Below are 24,559 nucleotides of genomic sequence, written 5' to 3'. Positions count from 1 at the left end.
TTTTTTTTTTTTCGTCCCGCTCCGCTCACGTACGCAAAAGACGAAAGCCCAGGCGCGAACACGTGCTCGGAAACCGCTCCAAAATAGAGCTGGCTGAGCGGAGCAGCCCAGGGAAACGAGAACGAGGTAAAGACTCGGTACCGATAGCGCGGCTGTGAATACGACGATTTGTCGACGAATAAGGAAATTGCACGTCAAGAGTCTTCGAGTGCGCGCCCTCGCAGTTCCTTGTGGCAGTGCACCTTTGCTCAGAACCGCCCCCCCCCCCCCACACACACACACGTCTTTGATGTCGTCATAACAAAACTTGGAACAATAAAAAAAATATATAGCTCAGGCATGCTATATATGCATATTTCTAGATGCAGCTTTGTCCTCCACTACAAGACAGCGCGGTGAGCAGTCGAACGCTCGCCTGAAAATTCTTTCTCCGTTCAACCACTTCAGTGGACAGCAGAAAGAGTTGTGCTAAAACGGTCTTCTCTTTGTTGAAAAGAGCGCCGGTCTTTTCAACTCGTCGGGAAGCGAAGCACGCGCACGCTCTGTTCCCAGTAACGTTGAGTCGTTTACGCTATAGCTATAGGACCCGCGGCTTTAGCGTGCTTTGGGTCAGAGTCAAAGCACACGAAGCCTTAAAGGTGGGACACGCTGAGCTACGCAGATCGCAAATCGAAAAACGCTAAAGGTTGTTGACCTCGCACACACTAGTCACGCGTTGCGCGAAGGCGCGACTGTTAGTTGTGACGGCCCCGGCGTCACTCCGATGAGCGCGGCAGCTGCATTTGCCGTAGTAATGAGGAGAACAAACACTCGGTTACAAGCTAAGAGGAAAATGTCGGCAGCGCCCACTGCTGTCCTTCCCACAGAGAGAATACGCAAAATAAGTGCTCCATAAATTAGTGACGTCAAGCGCCACTAGAGTGTTTCAGATAGTTTACTTTTCCACAGGGACACGCCTGTGTGACTGCTTTTATTAAAACAGACCTGTTAAACTTTGTTAGGGATTCTGACATCGCTGCTCCGCCGAGCTTGCCATTCCGTGTAGCAATGACAAATCTTTAAAGGTACAGAAACAATTATTTGGTTTAGATTGATAAACTGCACTTGGAGGAGTCTAATGTCGTAGGTTTCAGTGTCATAAGTTCCAATGTCATAGGTTCATTATTAGGGGAGAAAGTCAAGATTGAAGTTTCATTCTTCCAATTTCGCGCCGAAATCTCCTCGTATGACGTAACAAATTTTGAAATGCATTTTTCATGTTTTCGCGACATTGGCTCGAGAAAACGTTTTGAAACTTCGTATGCTATAGGCCTATGGCACCCACAGATAACAATGTACTTCATTTTTATCGTGTAGAAGCTATGTACAGAACCCAGTAGACACCGTCAAAATTTAATACGTCACGGTTTTTGGTGTGGGAACCTCACGGTGGCGTCTCCACCCACATTTTCTTTTCGCGCGCTTTCTCGCATAAGCGCGAGGTCGCTGTAAGAGTGGTGTTTTCGGGGTTGTGAAATTGTACTTTACTAATGCGCGAAATGCCACTTTGCTTTTTTTTGCCCCTTTACCGCTCAATATGCGTAGTACTTGCATCAGGCGCCAGCTAGCAACAACTCTTTCCGCAGGCGCGCCGCCGTTCTGAGGGCGGAGCTTACATTTTTGCTTAGGTTGTAAACGAGCTTAAGTGCGTCCTGAAACACCAGAACCATTATAATTTATAGGTTTCTTAAGGTTGGGCTTTGACCAAGAAACGATCGCAAGAAACCAACCTTTTGATTTAGGTCTAAAATTTGTACATACAATACAGATCTCTAGCCTGCAAGATATAATAGTGGATTCGGCGCCATGAATTATTCGAACTCAACGTCCAACCGACCACTCTCTCCCCTTCATTCACCAATCGTTCTCGTATCGCCGAGGCGCCACGCGATGCGTTCTGCGTCGGAAAATTGTTGTCCCAGAAAAAAAAAAAAAAAGCGCAGTCAAATGGCTGCCGGGAAAGCTTGCTGCACCCAATTTGCCTCTCGTCAAGTACCGCGCAAGTGTTATACCCGTTGAAAAGTACGAGTTCATTCCAGAGAAGCGTTTGCTGTCATTTTACCCCTCACCGCAAGAGCTTGATCCGTTAGCTTCGCTGATCCCGTCAACGAGCTTCTCTCTGAACGAATGTCGGTTAGATTAAGCCGGCTCATTTTTATGAGCCGATCCGAATGCGACGCAAGAGCAGCATTGATTACGACCTTTCGCGGTAGCGCGTGCCACTGTAGCGCTCTTTTTGTGTGTGTGTGTGTGTGTGGGTATGTACGAATGAGTCCGTTAATAGATGAACGAGTGTAAAACACACAAAACAAGTGTCAGAACTAAGTTGGATCGCTGCTTCAAACTACTCAGTTTCACTCTTATCGCACCGACATTTCGACCCATGCGTCTTGGGAACTTTTAGCGCTTGCGGCCGATTTGATAGGCGAGCGAAAACTACGTTCCTAGGGATGTTTCAACAAATGCACGCATACCACAGATAATCCTCGCGCACTCAGGACCAGCGCTACATTGCAGCAGCTACATCAAAAATCTACGCGGAGCTTGCGGCGCAGTGTGAAGTGTCCGAGCTGCTGTCATTTGACCGGAACAACAGAACAGTAAAGGAATTCGAATTGCTCTGTTAGCGCTGTTAGTTGGGAATCGCACATTGGGGAATTCGGGAAACAATTTAATTTAGGGTTTGAAAGTCTATATATGCGCACCTATTTCCTCCGCCATTCTACGTTGCACTTCTACATACTTTTATAATATATGCCGAGAACAAAAGAAATTCAAGGTAAGCTTCCTGAAAGGCAGCTAGTGCATTAGGCGATAGCCTACTAAACAGCGGGCGCAAATGGCCTGCTTATATCCCAACGGGAGTTCAGGGCCTCTGCGCTGCAGCAATGTAAAATTTTCCGAAGTCCCTTTCTACGCAGAAGGAGTAGCATTCCCTATACCTTGAGTCCCGCTATTTGTGTGCTGAAAAGCAGGCTAAACAGCACAATACGCTGTGCAGCTGACTATTGAACACTGCTATTGTGCAATGGCACCGCGCCTAGAGCCGGTCGTCAACAGAACGATGCACGCCATTTCAATAACGTCTGGGAGCGTTCATTTCAGAAAACGGGATCAAACTTGCATACGACGAGGAATTCGTTACGAGTTTATATCGCTACGCTTGCGCCGCGGACTCCACGCCAGGCCCGTACTCGCCCGGCATCGTTGTTGTTTCAGCGTTACCTGCGGTGAGCTCCGATGAACTCCATCTCGGAGACGATGTCGTAGGACTGGCTCATCTCTTGTTGCTGCTGCAGCTGCAGTTGCTCGGCTTCCGCCGCTAGGTCGGTGGTCACCTGCGAGGTCGCCTGCTGAGGCCAGGCGACGCGGATGTCGGCGTCGCTCAGCAAGGCCAGCTCGCACAGTCCGGTGTCGTCGCACGTCACGAACGAGTGGCGCACGTGCGACAGCACAAACCGCGCGTCGTCGTACAGCGCCATACCAACCGTTATGCACGAATAATACCACAGCCGGAGGGACGTCGACAGTCCAACCCACTCACCGAGATAATAGCAAGGAAAACTATACAGAGGTAGCACGCCGTCGACTGCGCTCTCGCGGCTCGTACAGGAGCACGTCCTTTTTGTGTGCGCAGTCAACTGCCCTGCCCCCCCAGCCGGGGCTATCCGTCGCAACGGGTCTCCCGCCTTTCCTGGTCCGCCGATGCCGCCGCTCCTCCTCCCAGAAGCCTGCCAGCGCCGCTACACTGGATGTGGGAGTCGGGACACAGCGCGCCTTGGCGGCGCGCCGTGGGCCTAGGAGTCTCCGCGGGACACCTGCGTGCAGGGGGGGGGGGGGGGGGTGGAAGCCAGTGGTCATAACGAAAGCGGTACATCACGCGCAAGCAGTCATACAGCTTCTCACGCAAAGCCGAGGGCAGCACACTGCACTATCTGCAACTTCACTGCACAGAGACGGGCACTGATACACGAGCGGCACCTGATACATTAGTGCTGCAGGTGGGCACTATAGCTCTTCTCGCATCTTGTTTAGACTTTGCATCGGGCGAGGAGGTCCGGTCTGGCAACCAACGCATTTCTCCTCTCTGGCATGCGGGCGACGGCTTGGAGTGTGTGTGTCGATACTGGTATGTGTGGCATTATCGAGCAATAAGCCGTGTATTAAGCCAACCTGCGGATTTTGTTTTTCTTCATTGCTATGACGGCCAAGAATTGGCCATCAGGGAACTACTGCACAGTTTTTTGGGTGCAGTAACAACTACAGAAAAAGGAAACTGCTGTCGGAAGAAATGTGCCTTGTGCATCACCAGAAGAGGAGTTTTTGTGGCTGTGGACTCTTTCAAGTTGCATCGTTTTCCTGTTAACGGGGAGCAGCAGCTTATATGGCTTGCAAAATTAAACAGGAAGAACTTTGTACCCTTCTGGGGTACTCAGGTAAGCTCAGAGTACTTCTCATGAGAACGAACAACAACGACTTCGACACCGGTGTTCAACCTCGACTATGAATGGAAGGTACGCAGCCTGCAGCTATTCCAACGATGGCAATATTTCCTCGATAAGCAGCCCTACGTAACATTTCTCTCTATCGCAGGTCAAAGTACCGCTGCACCTAGAGTCACCCAGATATCGCGATTAAAATAAAAAGAAAATAAAGGGCACGCGCAGGCACGTCAGCGTCGTTTCATGTAAGAGCTGTATTCAAGTGCGCACCTGTAAAAAAACAAACAAGCCAGCACGATAACGTCACTCCTTGTTGAGAAACAATTCAGACAACAGTTAGTGCGCAGTTAACAAAAACTGTCAGTGCCACGAAATAAAGACGAACCACTACGCTCCAACGCACGGCTTCATGCAAGAGTGGTAACCTATGCGGTGGCGTGGCGTAAAGAAATCTTGTTAGAAAAGCGGATGACTACAGCTCAAGAAAGATATTCACTATGCTCTCGAAGTGTTGCTGCTCATTTTGAAAAAAAAAAAAAAAAAACTTTGAATACCGCGGATTCTTCGAGCGGAAAGTAGGTGCTGTGAATATACTGCATCAACAGAGGCGGACTCGTTCGCGGCACTGTATAATAAAAACATTGACCCTCAACGACTTGAATCTTGTCAGAATGTGCCATAGAGTCATTTTCTAAAGAACCTGCATCACTTCAGTCGAAATTCACCGTGTAAAAGCTGCGAAGGAACGAAAAACCACAGCTGCGGTGCTAGTTACGTCGGAACGACCGGAAGGTGTCTGAACGATCGACTGAGAGAACACGCTAACAAGGTTAGAAACGGGAAAGATGGTTTTCTTGCTCAGCACTGCACTGAGTGCAATTGTGTGCCCCTTTTCAAGCACACAGCGACGCTGTACAAGCACAAGGATGAGCGCACCCGAGTCATCGTCGAGGCCGCGCAGATTGCACGCGAACAGGTGTCGTGCATTAGCAAGCCCTCCGTGTCTCTGTCCGAGAAGGAACTAAGGTTCCTCGAAGGTTTTGGTGCGCGCAAGTAGTTATATTACCTTTACTTTTCTGTTTCGTTTTTTTACAGACTTTTCTTCGCCTTTTTCTGTGCTTTCGTTTTTTCCATTCCTCATGTTTTGCTCTTTGTGCCATATGGTTTTTGTCACATGGTTTGCTGTCTCCTTTATATATTTTCGCGCTCTGCGCAATGAACTCAGTTGGAAGTTAGCGATCGTGTCCTTCTTGTCTCTGTGTCGCCGTCCTGTTCTCGCGCTATAACTATCATCATCTAAAGTCTCGCAAGGGCCGGAAGAGGTAAAACCGGAAGGGGGCAGGAGGCTAGTACGAACACATTGTTAGCAAGAAAAGAAAACCTTTCTCGTATTTCAAGAATTTGGGCCAGGATTACACTCAACAACGTGCCGATGCCGCGATCTCCAAAATGAGTAAATTCTAAACGCCGATTTTGCAACACTGTTTTTGTTTCACGGTATACACTTCAACACATGGTGATCACAATACGTCCCTCAGGAAAACAATGCTTTAGACCAATTGTGTCTGTGTAGCTCATTTTTAAAAATTTGTGAGTACTCTTTTAGTCTCTTCACAACCGAACAAACATGTATAAAAATGCAGTTAGGAAAACCTTCTTTCATGTGGTTTTACAAGCGCAACAGTGAAAAAAAGAAACTTTCCGACAAAAATTCTATTTTGCAAAGTTTAAAAACGGGTGTGAACGAATGAGGACATTTGCAAATATGGTAAAAACACGTCAATTGAATGCGAATACTGGCTTTTGGTGCATCAATTTTTTTTGTTTAATAATTCCTAGAAACCCATAACATAACTTCTCTTGCCAATACTATATAAGCAAACAAAATATAAACAGTCATATCCAAGCAGCCACGCAATGCACGATCTTCCCATCATCGTTTTGTTTTGTTTCTGCACCAGCCGCTAAAGCTGACTCTTGATGCCGACTCTTAGTATATGTGTAAAAGACACTGGGCGACGAACGCGCGATTTTTTCAATGCCACTGAGCAGTTAGCTGTTGTCTAATTTGCTTGAGAAGTAATGTCCCCAAATTTGAACGGGTTAGATGGGATATCCCACAAAAGGAGCAATTGAAGAAAAATGTTTCCGTGAAGTAGCACTTAAAAAAAAGAAATAAAGAAATCTGACACAGTATCTCTCGGCCACATTGCCCATGAAACCGTCGCTTTCGCGAAGGCAAGGGTATAGATGTTTGAACTGACATCGCCACACTTCACAGGGCCACAGTTTAGATTACGCGGGTCTGGTATTGAAGAGCATGGGTGGGACTGTCCACAACCGCATATTTCCCTATAAAGTACATAGGAACTGTACAGTTATTAACAGCATACGGGACAGAGCCCGTCAGACACCCCGATGAAAGTTAACCCAACAAAAAGAAAAAAAAATAGAGAAAGAACGCTTGAGCTTCGTCTTCAAGCGCAGACCGCGATAGCGTAATCAAGCCTCGTACGCAACGCCTTCTGAACTGCTATAGCCTACTTCGGTTCTCGGTGCATGCCTCAACCATGCCGTAAGGGAACGAGCGACTGTGCGCGTAACAAGCATCCCTGAATGCCTACTGGAAGCACATTTATTAGAGTTGCCCTACGCCATAATCCCTCCTTTTGCAAATGAACGAAAGGTCCACTATACACATCCGTTAGGCTACACGCGAACCCACGCAGCTGCTCGCTTTGTTGACGCTTTTGCAGCTGATGATTAAACGTCTGAGCGCATTGTAATGGATGGGCCTTTGAAACACCCGCTCGTTCAATTAACATGTTTTGACGCCTGGCACGATTCTATGCTGCCACGCAATATATGTGGTGTGTCAAGGAGACTCCTTCCACCACAGGACATTCATATGACGTTTCTTTTTTTCTTGAATTAGTTTCAATATGATATTGTGACTGCGCGGTGGAACATATGCTTGTCACACAGATGTCCTGAGTTCAATCCTGACTCAGACCCGGAAATTTTTATTATTTAGGTTATTCGAATCTTTCTCGATTTTTCGGTCACGAAAAAGATTATTTTTCGCTAACAGCCAAGGACGCCGACGCCAGACTTTCTGTGAAACGAGCTCTTCAACACCACAGCGTTAAAAAGCAGGGTGTTACAATAACATTTGAGGGTGAAAAGCTGCAGGACACCTGGTATTGCATTAAGTTATACAATCGGGAATCAGACTTATTTCAAGACATAACTAGCCACAGTGTGAGAAACGCGCATTAACGATTCCCAGCCCCCTTCTGGAGCTCTCTTCACTTCACGTGGTGTTGCATTACCCCAGGAATTCGCCCGTCTTTTGACCAAGCGACGATGCCACGCGATTGCGTCATCGTGTGACGTCACAAATTACTGAGGTATGCAACGTCGTTTTGACGACATCAGTGAAGTGTGTCACACGGGTTATTGATACCACTTCAACCGCCTGATCGAAGCATTTCACCCAACGAAAACCTAAGGCCGCCGCTTTTAAAATATATATGCCACTTCCGAACGAACTTATACACGTGCTGGGACATCCGCGAAGACGCATAGTGACACGGCTCGCCGAAAGCAGCGACGCAGGCATGTTACACCTCCTCCACGCGATGGCGCCCATCAGCGATTCTCCGCTATCTCTGGTTGCATCGATTTACTATAGCCATTCCCGTAGTTAGAACGAGATGCTTAAGGAGCCACACAAAGTTTCCACCACCATCGTACAAAACACGAAGCTGAACATCCGAGCTCTTCTTCCACAACCTCCCTCCAAAGCGCACAATGCCGGCGTCCCAAAACACTGTGCACTAGCGTTGTTTTCCCACTCAGCATCGTGGCGGACTGATTCGTGGACGACTTGGACGATCGAGGCAAAGATGAGAAGTGAACACCGCCGAGAGCTATTTGAGAGCGATCATCATTCAGTCACGGAGAAGATCTGGGCAAGCGAACGAAACGCCATAAGCGCCGCCGGCGCTGGTCCATTTACGCGAAGCCATCTCGGGGAGGGAGAGAGAGCGCGGAGGACACGACACCCGCGGGGATTCCCCTCGAACGAGCGCGCGAATAAACCGTCGATCGGATGGCCGGGAAGAGCCTCGTCATTCACTCGATGCGCCGAACAGCGCAGGGGTCACTCACAGGCCGTGCCTTATTACTCTTCACTCCATACTAAGATTTGAAACGAAGCGCGGGAAATCTCTGCAGCACGAGAGACTGGGCATCAAAAAGGCATTTTGTGCACCCACTATATGAATAAGTCACAGGCCATGTGAACAATGGAGTAAGAAAAAAAAAACAAAGGAATTTCCAAGGTTTCGATGTAGTCACGATGTGGTTATAAGGTCCGTCATAGACAAAGTGAAAGTAGGACGGGGGGGGGCGACACCGGGTTAATTTTGACCACCTGGAGTTCTTTAACGTGCACCCCAAATAGTTAAATGCTGGGAACACTCTTGCTGGGCGCCGCAGTGCCCGCTCAACTACTGCGGCGGGCAATCAGAACAATGCGTGGCTCTTATCAAGATTTAGGATCGAAACATAACAACAACAACAACAACAACAACAACAACAACAACAACAACAACAACAACAACAACAACAACAACAACAACAACAACAACAATAATAATAATAATAATAACCTTAATTGCTCTGCGCACGAACTATAGTTCGTAAAACATACACATTCTTAAATAGAGCTCAAATTGCACACACGCATACGATAGCTGCCATTATTTTCTCTCTGCATAATTCTAGCGCTAATGAAAGGCGAAAAGATGAATAACCACTTTGTGTTATCTATTTAGTACAACATTGGTCTTCCGCGTCATACGTGAATATCGCAAAAGCGCCACGAACCCTGGCTCAGGCCCAGCTCACCCTGGCACGTGGAAATCAAGTGACGAGCGATTTTTGGTTTTAAGAACCTGAACCATAAACCAACCCGCACCCCTTTCCCCTGTCCCTCACAAACAAACGCGCCCGGCCCGTGCTGCAAAAGACGGCATAATAGCGGCCAAGGATAACTATACCTATCAGTGTGCGGATCGCAGGCAGGTATGTCCCCCCCGTAAAGCGTGCATTCCCGTTTAACGAGCCGCTGTACGAAGAAGTATGCTTTACAGGCACCCTTCGTTTATCCACGGTGCGGAGCAATATCCACTATGTTAAGAAAAATGCATCGACACCAAATATGCGCGAGAAAACAAATTTCTTTGTATCACATAGCATTCTAATTGTTAGAGAGGACTGTATTTGGCTAAGCAGTTTTGGTGGCCTCAAACATGGCTCTGCGACCTTTTTTTATGCACTCTTCAGTCACACTTGAAAGATAGTGCACTCGTCAGTGACATTATATATGAGATAAACTTTCACAATACGAGGTTGTTCAACGCGTCACAAAAAGCTTTCACAAGAGTGTTTTGGGGAACTCCCTTAAATCAAAACACAGCCTCCACGACCGAGAGTAGAATTCGTAACATTGTGTATAGCAGCAAAACGGGGCTGCCACCAAGAAAACAAGGCGCCACGAATCAATCTTGAGGCAAAGTTTATTTGAGTACCAACTTGCACGAGGTCAAATTCATCTATGCACTTTGAACAGCCGGTATCGCAACACTGAATGCACAGCTACCGCTCAAATGTAAATCATAATGCACGGCTATAAGAGTACGGTGCCTGCGCCAATTGTTTCCTTCGCTAGAACTTTTTCATGCAAAAAGGCCAGGTAACATGCGCACGTTTTTCAAAGGCAGAACCGTAAGCAAAAGGCAGATATTCGTTTCTTTGAAGCTCCCGGCAAGGCGAAAAGCACCGATGTAACAGTCAGTGAGCGCCACGAAAATGTCACTCCGAACAACTTCTACGCAGCTAGATAAAGCTCCACATCATACTTAACAAAAGTTACAGCCTAGCTATAACGTTTTGTATACTGTCCCACTGAATTGTTTACGAAAATCCAGCAAGGGTAATCGTAGCCTTTAGGAACAACGGTAGCTAAGTAATTCTACAGAGTATAAGCAGAAACCTTAAACCCGTCTTTTTGAATTTTTTTTTCCGCTAAGCTTGCTCCCGAAATAATTTTTTCATCTGAAATAACTCTATAGCATGGATGTTCATTAGGTACTGTTCGGGCATGAGGTAAGCTCGTGTTCACACGACTGACACCGAGCCTTTAAGGCACTAGTAACAATCTAGGTGGTGTAACGGGCACTGGAACAGACCAAAATGTAAAAGGGAAGGAGGGGCAGCGGAGATGACGCGATACAGTGTAGCATTTTACGGAACTACGTGATTCCCGCCCCCCCCCCCTTTTTTTTTTTGTTGAGGGCATTGCATACTCGCATTTGCGACTGTCGGCCTGTCAAACAAGATCGGCTAAAAACTCTCGCGTTAAAAGACAATGTGAACCAATCGGGATTATCTGGTACAAATTATTGTATAGCGTCAACATAGGCACGCTCTCGTAGCAGTTACTGGTATTCTTGCACAACCGATAGCAATACCCTTTAGGCTGAAAGCGTCGCACGACAAACACGTTGGCTCGAGCTGCTACGACACGGGGGAGAGAGTCTTATTTACCAAAGCTACTTCTGGGATTGTGATGCGTGGTGGCGTCGCGTTTAGTGCTGCAATGGGATGGTATAGGGAGGAACCGAGAGCGGATTTGTTTCTATCACAGATGGAAGAACTTCTTGGACGCTGCCACGTGAGAGACGCGGGTAGGGCGGAGGTGTTCGCATTACACGTCCGTAGAGATGCACCAGGCGAGAGAGAGAGAGAGTCGAGTGACCGCGGCGTGGCTTGAGGATCGGAACGGAAAAGCCCTTCCCGGCCAGTGTACACCGCGACAGCGAACATCGGCCGCACACACAACTGTGAAGCCCCGCACAGTGCGCGAGACTCCACAAGGCAAAAGAGAAACAAGAAGCGCGCAGAAAATGAAAGCGCCGCCACTCCCCTCATCCCAGGGGATGCGGCGAGAGGAGCGCGCGCGCGATTCTCGAGGAGACCCTCGGGACGACGCCACAGCACGCATGCATATCGGCGAGGGTGGACGAAAAGAAAGAAAAGAGAGGGTCTCTGCCCCTGAAAGCATTTCGACGCACTCGGGCGACAACGCTCTGCATTAGTGGCTCGTTCGAGTTCAGTGGTGGTGGGGAAAAGCTCTATAGCGGCGCTTCCTTTGTGCGCTGCTGTGCTGGCAGAAGCTGCGTGTGTACTGGTCGCTTCGCAAGCAGAACGATGCTCAGCGTGCACGCCATGTGTTGTTTGTTTTCTTCGTCCAAAATTTAATCCTACTTTGAGCGACATTATACGAAATGAAGCTACATTGTTCTCAAACACTTCCAAGAGCTGTATAGGCGCCCCTCTTCTAAGAATAGGCAACTGTATTACAAAACCTGCCACTGGGTACACGCGACAGCGATAAGCATAGTCAACAATTTACTTCGTTCTATTATTTCGTAACCACACGCGGAAATCGCTTCTATTTTCCTTGAATGCACACGGAGTAACAGAAAAACACAATAGCACCAATCTTGTACTAACACATTCAGCCTCAGCACCAAAGGTACATTCCATGTTAAAACGCCACTATATAATATCCTTGTGCAAAATGAACGTCTAAAGAGTATTTTTCCTGATTGATTGATGATTGATTTGTGGGGTTTAACGTCCAAAAACCACCATTTGATTATGAGAGACGCCGTAGTGGAGGGCTCCGGAAATTTTGACCACCTGGGGTTCTTTAACGTGCACTCAAATCTGAGTACACGGGCCTACAACATTTCCGCCTCCATCGAAAATGCAGCCGCCGCAGCCGGGAATCGAACCCGCGACCTGCGGGTCAGCAGCCGAGTACCTTAGCCACTAGACCACCGCGACGGGGCAGTATTTTTCCTGAACCACCTCGAGTGGTATATTGACGATCTAAGAATATTCGGAATTTATTAACGTGATCAAAAACAAATGAGCGCAAAATAACTGGTTGTGCACCTTGCCACAAAGCACGTTGCAAAGTGTGCGCACATATATCAACGACACAGAAAGCCATTAGCATGTTTTCCCTTAACATTCCAGGTTCCTTTAGTTGTGATAGTTGTAACGTTATATATACATGCCACATGCAAAGAACAGTACATTGGTCAAACGGAAACTTCATTTCGATTGCGCTTCAATAACCATAGATCGCATGCCAATAGGCTTCCTAACTTGCCATTATGAAAACACATTCGGTTATCTGGACATTCTTTGGAAAATATTCGGGCCACTATACTTGAGTCAGGATTTCGTTCGCATCACGATCGTGAGGCCCGCGAGTCTTACCTAATCTTTAACACCATCTCATCTGGTATTAACGAAAGCACAGGCACACTAACGAGAATTCCCACTAAGCAGAATCAATCATAATCTCGTCTTCCTTGGGATAGGCTGCTTTGGTTCTAATATCGTGCATGTTTTCTCTAAGATTAATTTGGTAATTGCCCATTATCTTGCATGTCCATCGTACCACACTACGTGCTGACGTACTGCGTTGTATCATGATCAGTGTCTTCGGAAGATGTAGTTCCGGAAGATTTTTTTCGACTTGTTTTTGGGCGTCTTGATGTATTAACCTTAACGTGTTTAAAGGACGGTTGAGGGGAAGCTAAAAAAAAAAAACAACTGATTTGAAGATGACATCTTAGTGGTGTGTGCCGACTTACTGTTTGCGATCTCAAACTGTTTGCAATAAAACGCTAGCATGTGACGACGTTACTACAAAAACTTAGGTTAAGCGTAGATCTTACGTCATCCCCCCCCCCCTTTTTCCCCTCAATGTGACGTGCAATTTATAATTACTGCTACATCACTACTGTGTAATGCCATATCAGCTCCGTGTGAAATCTATCTTACTGTTTGTAATCTGACTTCATTGCCACGCGTAACAAATACGCGTACATGAATCTATGTTGCATGTGTGTGACGATGTTTTTATTTGTCAATCTTGCTGTCGATAACTTCCGCGAACATATCTCGTATAGGCGCGGTTATAAGTAAGCCTAGCAAGAGTCAGGTGCGATGACACATTTTGCAAATGCTTGTGTAAGAGGTGGTGGTAGTGCGAAACATCAGCGAAGCCTTGTAATGTTTGAACGTTGTCACCTAAATCCAGCAGATCCTCCACGATGAGTGGTTCCATGCTTAAGAGGTAATAGACAAGATTCATAACGCTAAAATTCAGTCGTGCTAATCTTGGAGAGCGCCCCGCGGCAGTGATCTAGTGGATAAAGTACTCGGCTGCTGACCCGCAAATCGCGGGATCAAATCCCGGCTGCGGCTGCTGCATTTTCGATGAAGGCGAAAATGCTGTAGGCCCATGTGCTGAGATTTGGGTAGCAGAACTTTCCGGAGTCCTCCACTACGGCATCTCTCGTAATCATATGGTGGTTTTGGGACGTTAAACCCCACACATTAGTCCACCTTGGAGAGCACGAAAGCACCCGAACAGACAAGGCAAACTTATGTTGAAGAAAGGCCTGAGAACAAGCGAATGTCTATATAACAAATGACAACACCGACAGCCTAAAGAGTATTTTTTCCTGAACCAGCTCGCGTGGTATATTGACGACCTACGAATTACGTACATGAGCACGCCGAGAGGCAAGTGCGAAACTAGCACGCTACGGCGCGACTACTGCCAGAAAGCCGAAGCCAGAAAACCAGCTGTGCACCTTGGTCAGTGCACGAAGCGGTCGTGCACAACGCTGTCTACAAGTTCGCGCAGAGCCACGCGATCGTCACGCGCAGTCTCGCACTATCTTTCGGGCGATCACCGGCGCCAATACTTTTCCCGCGCGAAGGTAGCTCGGGTGTGAACACACTGTAAATGTGTGCGCCATTCGAAGCACGCAGCAGCAGCAGCACCTGCGTCGCCCGTCGGCGCTCTCAGCCAGCGCCCGCACGCGGGACGGCGGCTAATGGCAAAGCCGTGTCGGCGTCCATTACCGTCGGCCATAACTCCGTTATCACAAACGGAGTCTTTCTTGCAGCGCATTACGAAGCCGTCCCCGGTCGCTCCAGGTGTGTGCGTGCGTATACATATATATATCTGAGGAGGGCCTAATTTGGACGTCCATCATCGCCCTCCGCGAGTGACGCATCCGCAAGCAGCAGTAGGGCTTCTCCACCACTCGGTCACTCTTTTCGGCGTATATACGGCAAGAAGCCACCCCCCTCTTGAAAACCCAGCGCTCATCTCTCCCAGCACATATACTGCGACAACGAGCGCCAGCCACTCGGCGTGTACACGTGCCCGATCCGCCTAAAAGCCACGGGAGCACTCCCATTTCGGAGCGAGGAAGCAAGCAATTGTGCGCGTTCGGCGTCTAATTCAACCGCTCAATGTATTTCTTCTTTTTTTTCCCTCTCTTTCTCCTTTCGTGCACTTCTTTCGAAGCACCTTCGGCTTCCAAGCAGAGCTCGAAGAGCGGCGCACATCCGTGACGCGGTGCCACTTTTACACACTGACTCGCGTATATACTAAGAATTCAGCGTCTTCTTGACTTTTCCAAGCAGCCTGCGTATATAGACACTGCAAGCCTCTTCCGACCCTTAATGTAAGGGTACCTCATACCTCAACGTTATATACGCTGAATTCCCAAACAACGTCCTCGAACAGAGCACGAAACGCAGGGGGCGTAGCCTGAAAGGTTTGTTGGAAGGGAGGGGGGGGGGGGTACCTTATGCATGTTTGGGTGCGTGTTTGTATGTGTGAGTGCATATGTACGCATGCAAAGCTGAAAAAAATTATCGGGGTTTGAACCCTCTTTTCGACACCTGGCTACAATCAGTGATTCGGCACATGACAATATGAAAAAGCCAGTAACACGTGCCCCACAAAAACTTAAGTTGAAAAACGGCGCTTCTACACTTCAGTGATTCACTCAGCTATATTACTGCGATTCAAAACAATCCGTCGATGTATAATATGTACCAATATATGACAGGTGCCACTTCCTTTGCCTTAATACCACAAAGCTTGAAACCAAAGGAAGCGATGAGCGGATCATTAAGCTCTTTCTTATGTAAACAACACGATGCCAGAATTACTGCACATCTGGCGTTCCGCCTTAAACATATACATATCCAAACGTTAAGCCTTGCAAGACGCGCACCGACACTGCCACTACAAAAAAAAAAAAAAAAGCCCACAACCTAAAATTCACGGGCGTCGCTTGTATTCTTCACGGACGCCGCATGAGAAATGCAACCTAACAGAACTGACGTTCGTTTCCCATCACTACAGGTTACGCTAAACCTTACAAAGCGTAGAACAGCAAGATACAACGTCGCGTGAATCACACCCAACATAGCGCACGGATGTTGTCGACGAAGCCAGTGCGACGTAGGTGCCGCCGACGCTACTACACTACCGGAACAAACTTCCGGGATAACACATGGTAAAAAAGGTGTGCAACCAGTACCGCGATGCGCGCTCCAAAGCGCAAGCGGCCGCTGTCTCCCTCCCCCTCCTCGGATGAAACACAACGAGAGCAGACGCCGAAGAAGGGATGTAGAGAGCGCGGCGGCCGCAAATGAAGAGCTCAAATCGGGCGGCGCGAAATCATCGCCACTTTCCGAAATCGGCGTCATTTTTCACGCCCGCCAGTCTTGGGGGCGTTCCGCCGCCACACGAACAGCAGCAGCAGCAGGACTCGACGGTTCGCGCACGCACAACATCCACCGAGACCATGAGGCGCCGCCACACCGCGACCGGGGTTTGGTGATTAATGGCTCCCGGGGAAAAACGCGGCTCCCGCGACACGGAGGACCTGACCCGGCCGCAGCTTCCGAACCGACGACCGCGTGTTGCGCGCATGCCTCTTCTCAAAGCACGACGCCAGGGTTCACGCACGCAACCGGTGGCTGCGTGCAGGGCGGCCCCTACGTCAAGGCTCTCCCCCGAGACACGCGTCTCTCAACCGAACGCAACACGCCGGAAGCACGCATCTGCGCCGTGTCGAAGAGACCAGGCCATATCCTCCCCGGGAAGGAAACGCCTGCACGTTGAAGTTTAGTATGCGACGCCGTGGGCCCGGCCGGCAGGCTAAAGAGACAGGCATTCGGGGTTGCACTACACAATCATCGGCAGCAAAATGCGTGTGATTCCACACCTACACGCGTTAGGTGGCCACATCCACGAGCAACACTAAGATGTACCGCCATCACAATTCCGGTATCGTCGTCATATAGCATGCCTAATGAAGCCTTCTAGAAATTAAATCGTACAAATGCGTTCCAACGAGCGCAGACGCTTTTTGACCCATCAATTAAGGCTTGTTATCATGCATCCCATGAAGAACAGGAATAAGCAGCCATTTTCGATTCAGCAGCATTGCACACCAGGAATGACGACGACTGAGTTGGAGCAGGAGGCACAACTCTGCATGAATATGCTGTATCGCAAACAAACCAGTACACGTCTACAATCGCGACCCGCCGTTCCACACACAATAGCCACAAGCATCCAATTATGAATCGTGCTCGTCTCTAAACCCAACAGCAACCAACGAAGTGCGAGCGAAAGTGTGCGCACGAACAATAGTCATGTGTTCCCGTTGTACTACTAATATACTGTTACTTATGCATTTCCTTCACATAGAAGCACTTGTCCATTCATAGGCGGCCCCTAGTTACCTAAGATTGGGGGGGGGGGGGGGGATCTACTTTATACATAGACATAGTAGGAGGTGGGCGCTGCGCAAAACCTTTGCCCCCTTCCCTTTGCCCCCCTCTTGGACAACCCTGCGCACGCTTATGAGTCCATCTGTATGGGGGGGGGGGGCAGCTTGTGGAAAGTATGATACCTAAAGATGAGTATGCGGCGTCAACACACTCATACTCAACCTATAAATTCAGAAAAAAAAATAGGGGACCCTGAAGCTTCGCCTTTAGGAGTTGGACGCGACAGCAATATCCTGTTCCTAGTGCGTACTTCGAACACTTAGTGCAAGAAACATTTTCGAACTTGTTATGCACCCATTACGGGGCTTTAAGAGAACAGGCGCAGTAGCGTGTGTGCATTTTGCAGTGGGTGCACGACCGCCTTTAAACCGCGAAGCCATTATGATAATCACATATTCTGACGCCCGCTGGTAATGGGCACTTGTACAACGCATTATTACTGGCATACTTCATGTTGCATTGTGAAGCATGTATACAGGACGCGAGTGTTAAGCATCCAAGCTGCTTTTACTGCATTTCCAAGCAGAGGAAATTCTTTTCACTGTATTCACAAGCAGACCTGTATATACCTGAAACAATAGAGCATTGCTTCGTGAGCTGCAAAGACGCCATTCTATTCTGGGATGTCCTCCAACTCTACAGAAAAAGTTCGTAATTAATGCGTACACTGTTATCTTATATGCTAACATCTCTTGATGAAGTGTCATACGATATGTTTTTTTCCTTATCGGTATACAGAGCCTGTAGACGACGCGTATGTCGCACCACAGCGCAGAGCCGATCACCTCTTTACGCACACGTTTTATCCCGCCCCGCCACGGTGGTCTAGCGGCTAAGGTACTCGGCTGCTGACCCGCAGGTCGCGGGATCAAACCCCGGCTGTGGCGGCTGCATTTCCGATGGAGGCGAAAATGTTGTAGGCCCGTGTACTCAGATTTGGGTGCACGTTAAAGAACCCCAGGTGGTCAAAATTTCCGGAGCCCTCCACTACGGCGTCTCTCATAATCAAATAGTGGTTTTGGGACGTTAAACCCCACAAATCAATCAATCAACACGTTTTATCCAAATGGCTGTTCACTTAAAAAATGTTTATGATGAACTTGACCTCCGACCAGACTGGTGCTCATCTTGGTGAAGCGCTTAGCGTCACCACGTTTCTTGTGCAGTGCATGATGACGAACTCCATACCTAGACTATAGGACCTTTCACCTTTCTTTCTAAGCAGTGCTTGTACGCTTATTTTCGCTATAGAACTGCAGCAGTGCAGATCTGTGCGATAGTGTGTACTATTTTTATACGCATTCTAATAAATGCCATGTTAAAAGAGACGCGTGGCCGTGGGGGAGAACATTCGTTTGCCACGCAAACGACCAGGATTCGATCCTCACTCTTACCCAGGATTTTTTTTTTCATTAATTTTATTTGCATCATTCTCAATTTTTCGGTCACGCATATGATTTTTTCACTCACAACCAACGACGCCGGCGGCAGCAGACTTTTCGCGAAACGAGCTCTGTAACGGTATGGCGTTGAAAATGAATCGGGGAGGGGGGCAATCCCTCACCTCTCGTTTTCTTTATCTGCCCATGCATGTATTTCGACATATCGACATAGTATCGCGCCTCACATTCCAACACACACACACACACACACACACACACACACACACACACACACACACACACACACACACACACACACACACACATATATATATATATATATATATATATATATATATATATATATATATATATATATATATATATATATATATATATATATATATAAGTGAAAGAAGTTATACTTAAGGGCTCGTTTTTCCGTGTTTTGACACAATATTAATGAGATCTAACAGACAATAATGCCAAGGAAAGAAGGGCGAAGCTATCAGACCGAATTGTAATGTAAATGTGAAAAAAGAAAAGTGTGTGAAAAAATAAGTGGCCGTTATCTAACTTGCGTTATTCGAAGGTCGCAGGTTCGGTTCCTGCCCACGGCAAGTAATCTTTTCCCCCACTTTTCTTTCTTCACATTAACATTACGATTCGTTCTCTGATATATATATATATATATATATATATATATATATATATATATATATATATATATATATATATATATATATATATATATATATATATATATGAAAACCCGCACGATTTATCTATATTCACAAGAGAATGTAGATTGACTCGTTCGTTTTTAAAAGTCCGTTACCAGTCTGCGAGACGTGTCACGGCGAAACATTTCGAAAGGCGTAACGTCAAACCGAAGACAGACTGTTCAGCACTGTGGTGTAGTTTAACGCCCCTCAAATTACACATTAGACACTTGATGCTCTCGGATGGTTGCCGCCACAGTACGATAACGAAGCTGTCAGTGCTCAGCAGGACCGCGAAGGACACGCATGCTAAGAGGCAACGAAGAGGGCTGATTGTCAGCAATATTTAAATATAACAGAAAGTCATTTCTTGGTAAGAAGCAGAATACTGCCTTACTGCTACATTGCGCAGTCCCACGCTTTTGCATAGCTCACACTTAGAGCCCGAGTCAGCACATCGCTGCAAGACTAGAGGGCACAGGTTCAACTCCCTGCGATGGCGGCACATTTGGATGAAAGGGAAACAAAAGAACACCCGTGCATGTAGATTTAGATGCCCGTTAAATAAGTTCCCAGTGATCAAGGTACCCGACAACTATGATTGTGTTTACGGCTACATCGTGTTAGGTTGATATAATTGTCTCACAACAATACAAAATACCTGAATGTATTTCGTTTTTTTTTTCATTTGCTCTTTAGTATTTCCCCCCTCTACCTGCTCGAATTGATGTGCTCTTCTCAGCCTTCCACTCACCTAAGGAAAGAAAAGAACCATAATCGAATGGACTCAGATTTGAGAAAATGCAGTCATCTACTTTCAAGGCAGCACCTGGTTGTTGCTGCAGGAAACTAAAAGTAATCACGAGAATGAGCTTTTGCTCGCTCCAGTAATTAAATTTATTGACCCACTTGCTGGACGAAATGCTACGAGACAACTTTCAGCACTATAGCACAGAACGCAAGGCATATTCGTCACATTTCCCGACATTAGGTTTAGTCAGCTTTAAAACACGCACGCAAAACGCAGTAAATTAGTCGAGCCAGCAAAGAAAAAAATAAAAATACAAAGGTAAGAGAGAAAGCCACAGGCACGAAACAAAAGGTCAACACGAGGGCGTCCCGCAAGGACACCGATCATCGCGACTACACAGGATGACAGCGTTTCACCTGCACGTCCAAGTGGTGCACGCGCTAAACGCTCTAGGCTGAGCAACATGGAAGGACAAGGCTGTGGCCGAGATCAAGAAATGCCTGAGCGGGGCAAAACACAAGAGGAACAGGATGTCTATGCAGGTAGAATAGAAGCGAGGAGGTGGCTAGTATAGCAGCCGGAAGAGCGCACCAGTTTTCGAGAGAGAACCCGATAACGCAGCTGGCCGTGTACGTGAATGACGTATTAAGGACGCGACCGGTCACTTCCGACCTTCAAGCCTCCGTGTGACAAGGCCGAATAAAAAGGGGGGAAGGAGTACGGCAGCGACAACCGGCGCGAATCTGCAGCCGCGTCTGGTGCTCGACCGTGCACTACCGACGCGATGAGGGAGAGCGATGGCTAGAGACGGGGAAGGGGAGCTGTACGCATTGCACGTACTGCAATATCCCGCTCGCGATATCGCCAAGCGCGTGCCGCAAATATGCCCCCCCCCCCCCCACCCCACAAAAAAAAAAACATACACCTTCTAGCATATAAGGAGAATGTGAGGAGCGTATGATATGGGAACACACGCAAAGCAAACGAGAGGGGGGGGGGGAGGGGAGAAAAATCCGAAGGTGCGCTAAAGCGTGTAACGGGCTCGCAGGCAAGCAAATGTTTCAGAAAGAGCGCAGAGCTAGGACGCTGGTCGACCTGTTCCGCGTGGCACACATCAGACGTGAGAGTCGCCGCAAGATGACGCGAAGATGGAGAGAGATAGAGCATTGTGACGTCGTTCGGCCGCAATCGGGACGCGATAAAATGTGGCGCCCTGCGAATGCAGGGTCCGCGTCAGACGAGGAAGTGGTTCGACGATAGCCGCAGCAACCAAAACACTGACATCGACGACAAGGCCAAGACTCGGCTCCGACCTAATTAGAAGAGCGGCGTTTTTCGTGTACGTACCACACCGTCCGAGTATCGAATGAGAGATGCAGAGTGCTTGTCACGAACATTTTGCGACAGGATGGACGGTGGAGGGTGCACAGTGAAATACGAATGATGACGAGGGAAACGGGCACGGGTTGGCCTGCATTGTAGCAATGTTTCATTTTTTTTTTTGCATCAACCGATACGTTTTTGGCCATTCTAGTAAAGATTGATTGATTGATATGTGGGGTTTAACGTCCCAAAACCACTATATGATTATGAGAGACGCCGTAGTGGAGGGCTCCGGAAATTTAGATCACATGGGGTTCTTTAACGTGCACCCAAATCTGAGTACACGGGCCTACAACATTTCCGCCTCCATCAGAAATGCAGCCGCCGCAGCCGGGATTTGAACCCGCACCCTGCGGGTCAGCAGCCGAGTACCATAGCCACTAGACCACCGCGGCGGGGCCATTCTAGTAAGGATTGCCGTTGTAGTTTAGCGCTGGAGTACGAAGAATGACAATTTTTCGTCTTCATAGCTTTCCTCCACGTTGCAAGCTTTTGAACAACAGTTTCGCCACACGTAGCATCACTACTACATAGCCCATAACAGAAATTATGTAAAACTTTAGCCCTATGGCAAACATGAGGGAAGGTTTATTTCATTGATATGTGGGGTTTAACGACCGAGAACCACCGTATGATTATGACAGACGCCATGGTGAAAATTTAAACCACCTGAGGTTCTTTAATGCGCACCCAAACCTGAGCACACGGACCTACGCCTCCACTGAAAACGCAGCCGCCACAGCCGGGATTCGATCCCGCGACCTGCAGGTCAGCAGCCTAGTCTAGCGGCTAAGTGAAACCTTAGCCACTAGACCACCGCGGCGGGCATGATGGAAGGTAGAAATGAACATATACGGGCACACGTCCTGCGGATATTATCACGGTGTATAGCAGCAGGAAGAAATTCTAGCAACTATTCAGTTTGCTTTGAGTAACACGTCAGGCTACATCAGGGGAATATTAATGATATCTAACAGATAATTATGCCAAGTATAGCGGACGTAATTGTAATGTAAATGTGAAGAAAGAAAAGTGCACGAAACGATAACTTGCCGTGGGCTGCAGGGGTCGAACCTGCGACCTTCGAATAACGCGTCCGATGCTCTACCAACTGAGCTACTGTGGGGTCATCACTCCGTCCTCTTTATATAGAGTATGTATGTGCATTTAAACGCGGGAGCACCAGTCAGCGCCGCCTGTCGCTAGCGAGTGTGGACCACTATCTCTCTCTCTCTTTTTGCCCGGTGGCGTCTCGTAGCACGTGATTTTATAACGAACAGTAACCTGACCAATAATTTTTCGCATACTACCTGAAGGCATCAAGTCAGCCAGAACGAGACCCTCGCTATGAATTGTGTGAAAGAAGAGTAAATTCAAGGGCTCGTTTTTTTGTTTGTTAGAGACCATAATAATGGCAACAGATAATGAATCCAGGGGATGTATAGGGGATGCTATTAGAATTAATGGTAGCGCAAATGTGAAGAAAGAAAGGTTATCTTCTCATCCACTTTTCTTTCTTCACAAAGCCATTACAAGTACTTCTAATAACATTCCCTATACTGCTCTTGACATCACTGCCAGTTAGTTCTCATTAATATTGTGTCTAACAAAAAAAAAAAAACAAGCCCTTCTATTTACACTTATTTCATAAAACAAATAAGATAACTGTTTCATGCTGTTTGTTCTGATACGCATTGGTCACAGTGAAACCCCAGCCACTTTTCTTGGAAGTAATTCGATAGTATAAAAAAAATGCACGACTTCACCATGATGCTGTAGTAACATAACTGAGATAACGTTTGCAATGAAACCACAATCTTTTTTTACCAGTGCTTAAATGACACACACACGATACAACATAAAGGCAATCACTAGCGGTGAACTGATAGTGCTAACTAACATTTATCCCTTTCGATAACCAAAAAAGAAATAGAGGAAGTTATCCTGCCAGAACTCAGTACTGAGAGCTGCATGAGCGCTCTGCAGTTACTGGAATCCAGCGGCAACGGAAGTCTTTGGAGCTTATGCAGGAAACAACAATAGCCCTTTTCTGCCAGGCAACCATCGATTACCTTTGTAGACAAGCAGTTCATTTTCCTTTGGGTATAGTAATCTCAATGATGACCAGCTTTCAAGTTCTTTTCAATTTTCTAAAGCAAGCTGAGCAACCAGTGTCTCAAAAACACACCCTTTCTTGCTTTTCTAGTTATCAAAAGCTATTATATGAACAAGCACAATAAACATCTACAGTCGTCCTTTCATGCTGTCTTGTCTGTGTAATTGTAGCATGTTTATAAAAAAGATAGACTCGTACCAACTCGCTTAAACATAGACCATTTTAAATGATGACACCTCAATGAAAAAAGGCACAAGTTCAGAGTAAAATACAGTGTTGAAGACCTGAAAAATTGTTGAATAGACAACATCGAAGGCCCCAATGCTTCAAAAAGAGGACTGGTGTGTGTCAGTGCAGCAGCTATCTTCCTTAGCACCGTGTTTATGTACGCTTTTCTTATTCTCCCCCTACTTGAAAAGTGGAAGAGAAGAGCAAACATGAGTGAGTGTAGAGACAAAGACTGCTGTTTTTGCTTACAGACTTACCACAATGGCTTTATGATATACAGCCTTGTTGATCAGGCCAGAGTGCCATATTATACGTAACTTATAAATTACCGGCTCTTACAATGGTTTACACACACACATAAATAAACACAAGCATCTACTCTCCAGCTCCAAGTATTGGTGGCGAGGTCATACAGAGTCACCATTATCAGAAGCACCTGGCTGAAGCTGCACGATGAATACCACAACATACTCCTCATAGGTTTGGCTGTTGGAGCTCAATATAGGGCCTCATGAGCAGAGTTGCCACTGGTGGCTACGTTTTGCCAAAGTGGCGAATTCGAGTAGCCCATAGAGACCTGAAATTCTGAATGGTGACATGGCAAATTTTTGGCAATTTTTAGCTTAGGTCTTGACTGAGTTATGCATTATACACTCAGTGTCTTCAAAACAAAAGGGCCACAACATTTTGTCTATTTTTCTAAGTTTTACACCCCCCGCTGCACATTACGCGCT

The 24,559-nt window shown here is 47.3% G+C and overlaps 1 protein-coding gene across 2 annotated transcripts in view; it reads right to left on the bottom strand.

The window, feature by feature from the left end:
* Sin1 (SAPK-interacting protein 1) overlaps window positions 1-24,559 on the bottom strand; it is a 141,758-nt gene that overhangs the window by 59,439 nt on the left and 57,760 nt on the right. For both annotated transcript variants that reach the window (XM_037413402.2, XM_075880000.1), the window contains exon 4: window positions 3,265-3,857. In XM_037413402.2, coding sequence (XP_037269299.1) covers window positions 3,265-3,521 — 257 coding nt within the window. In that variant the 5' untranslated portion in view covers window positions 3,522-3,857. The remainder of the gene's footprint in view (window positions 1-3,264; window positions 3,858-24,559) is intronic.

This window comes from Rhipicephalus microplus, chromosome X (assembly GCF_043290135.1).
Source record: "Rhipicephalus microplus isolate Deutch F79 chromosome X, USDA_Rmic, whole genome shotgun sequence".
Taxonomy (NCBI): Eukaryota; Metazoa; Arthropoda; class Arachnida; order Ixodida; family Ixodidae; genus Rhipicephalus; species Rhipicephalus microplus.
This window is presented reverse-complemented; position numbering and strand designations above follow the sequence as displayed.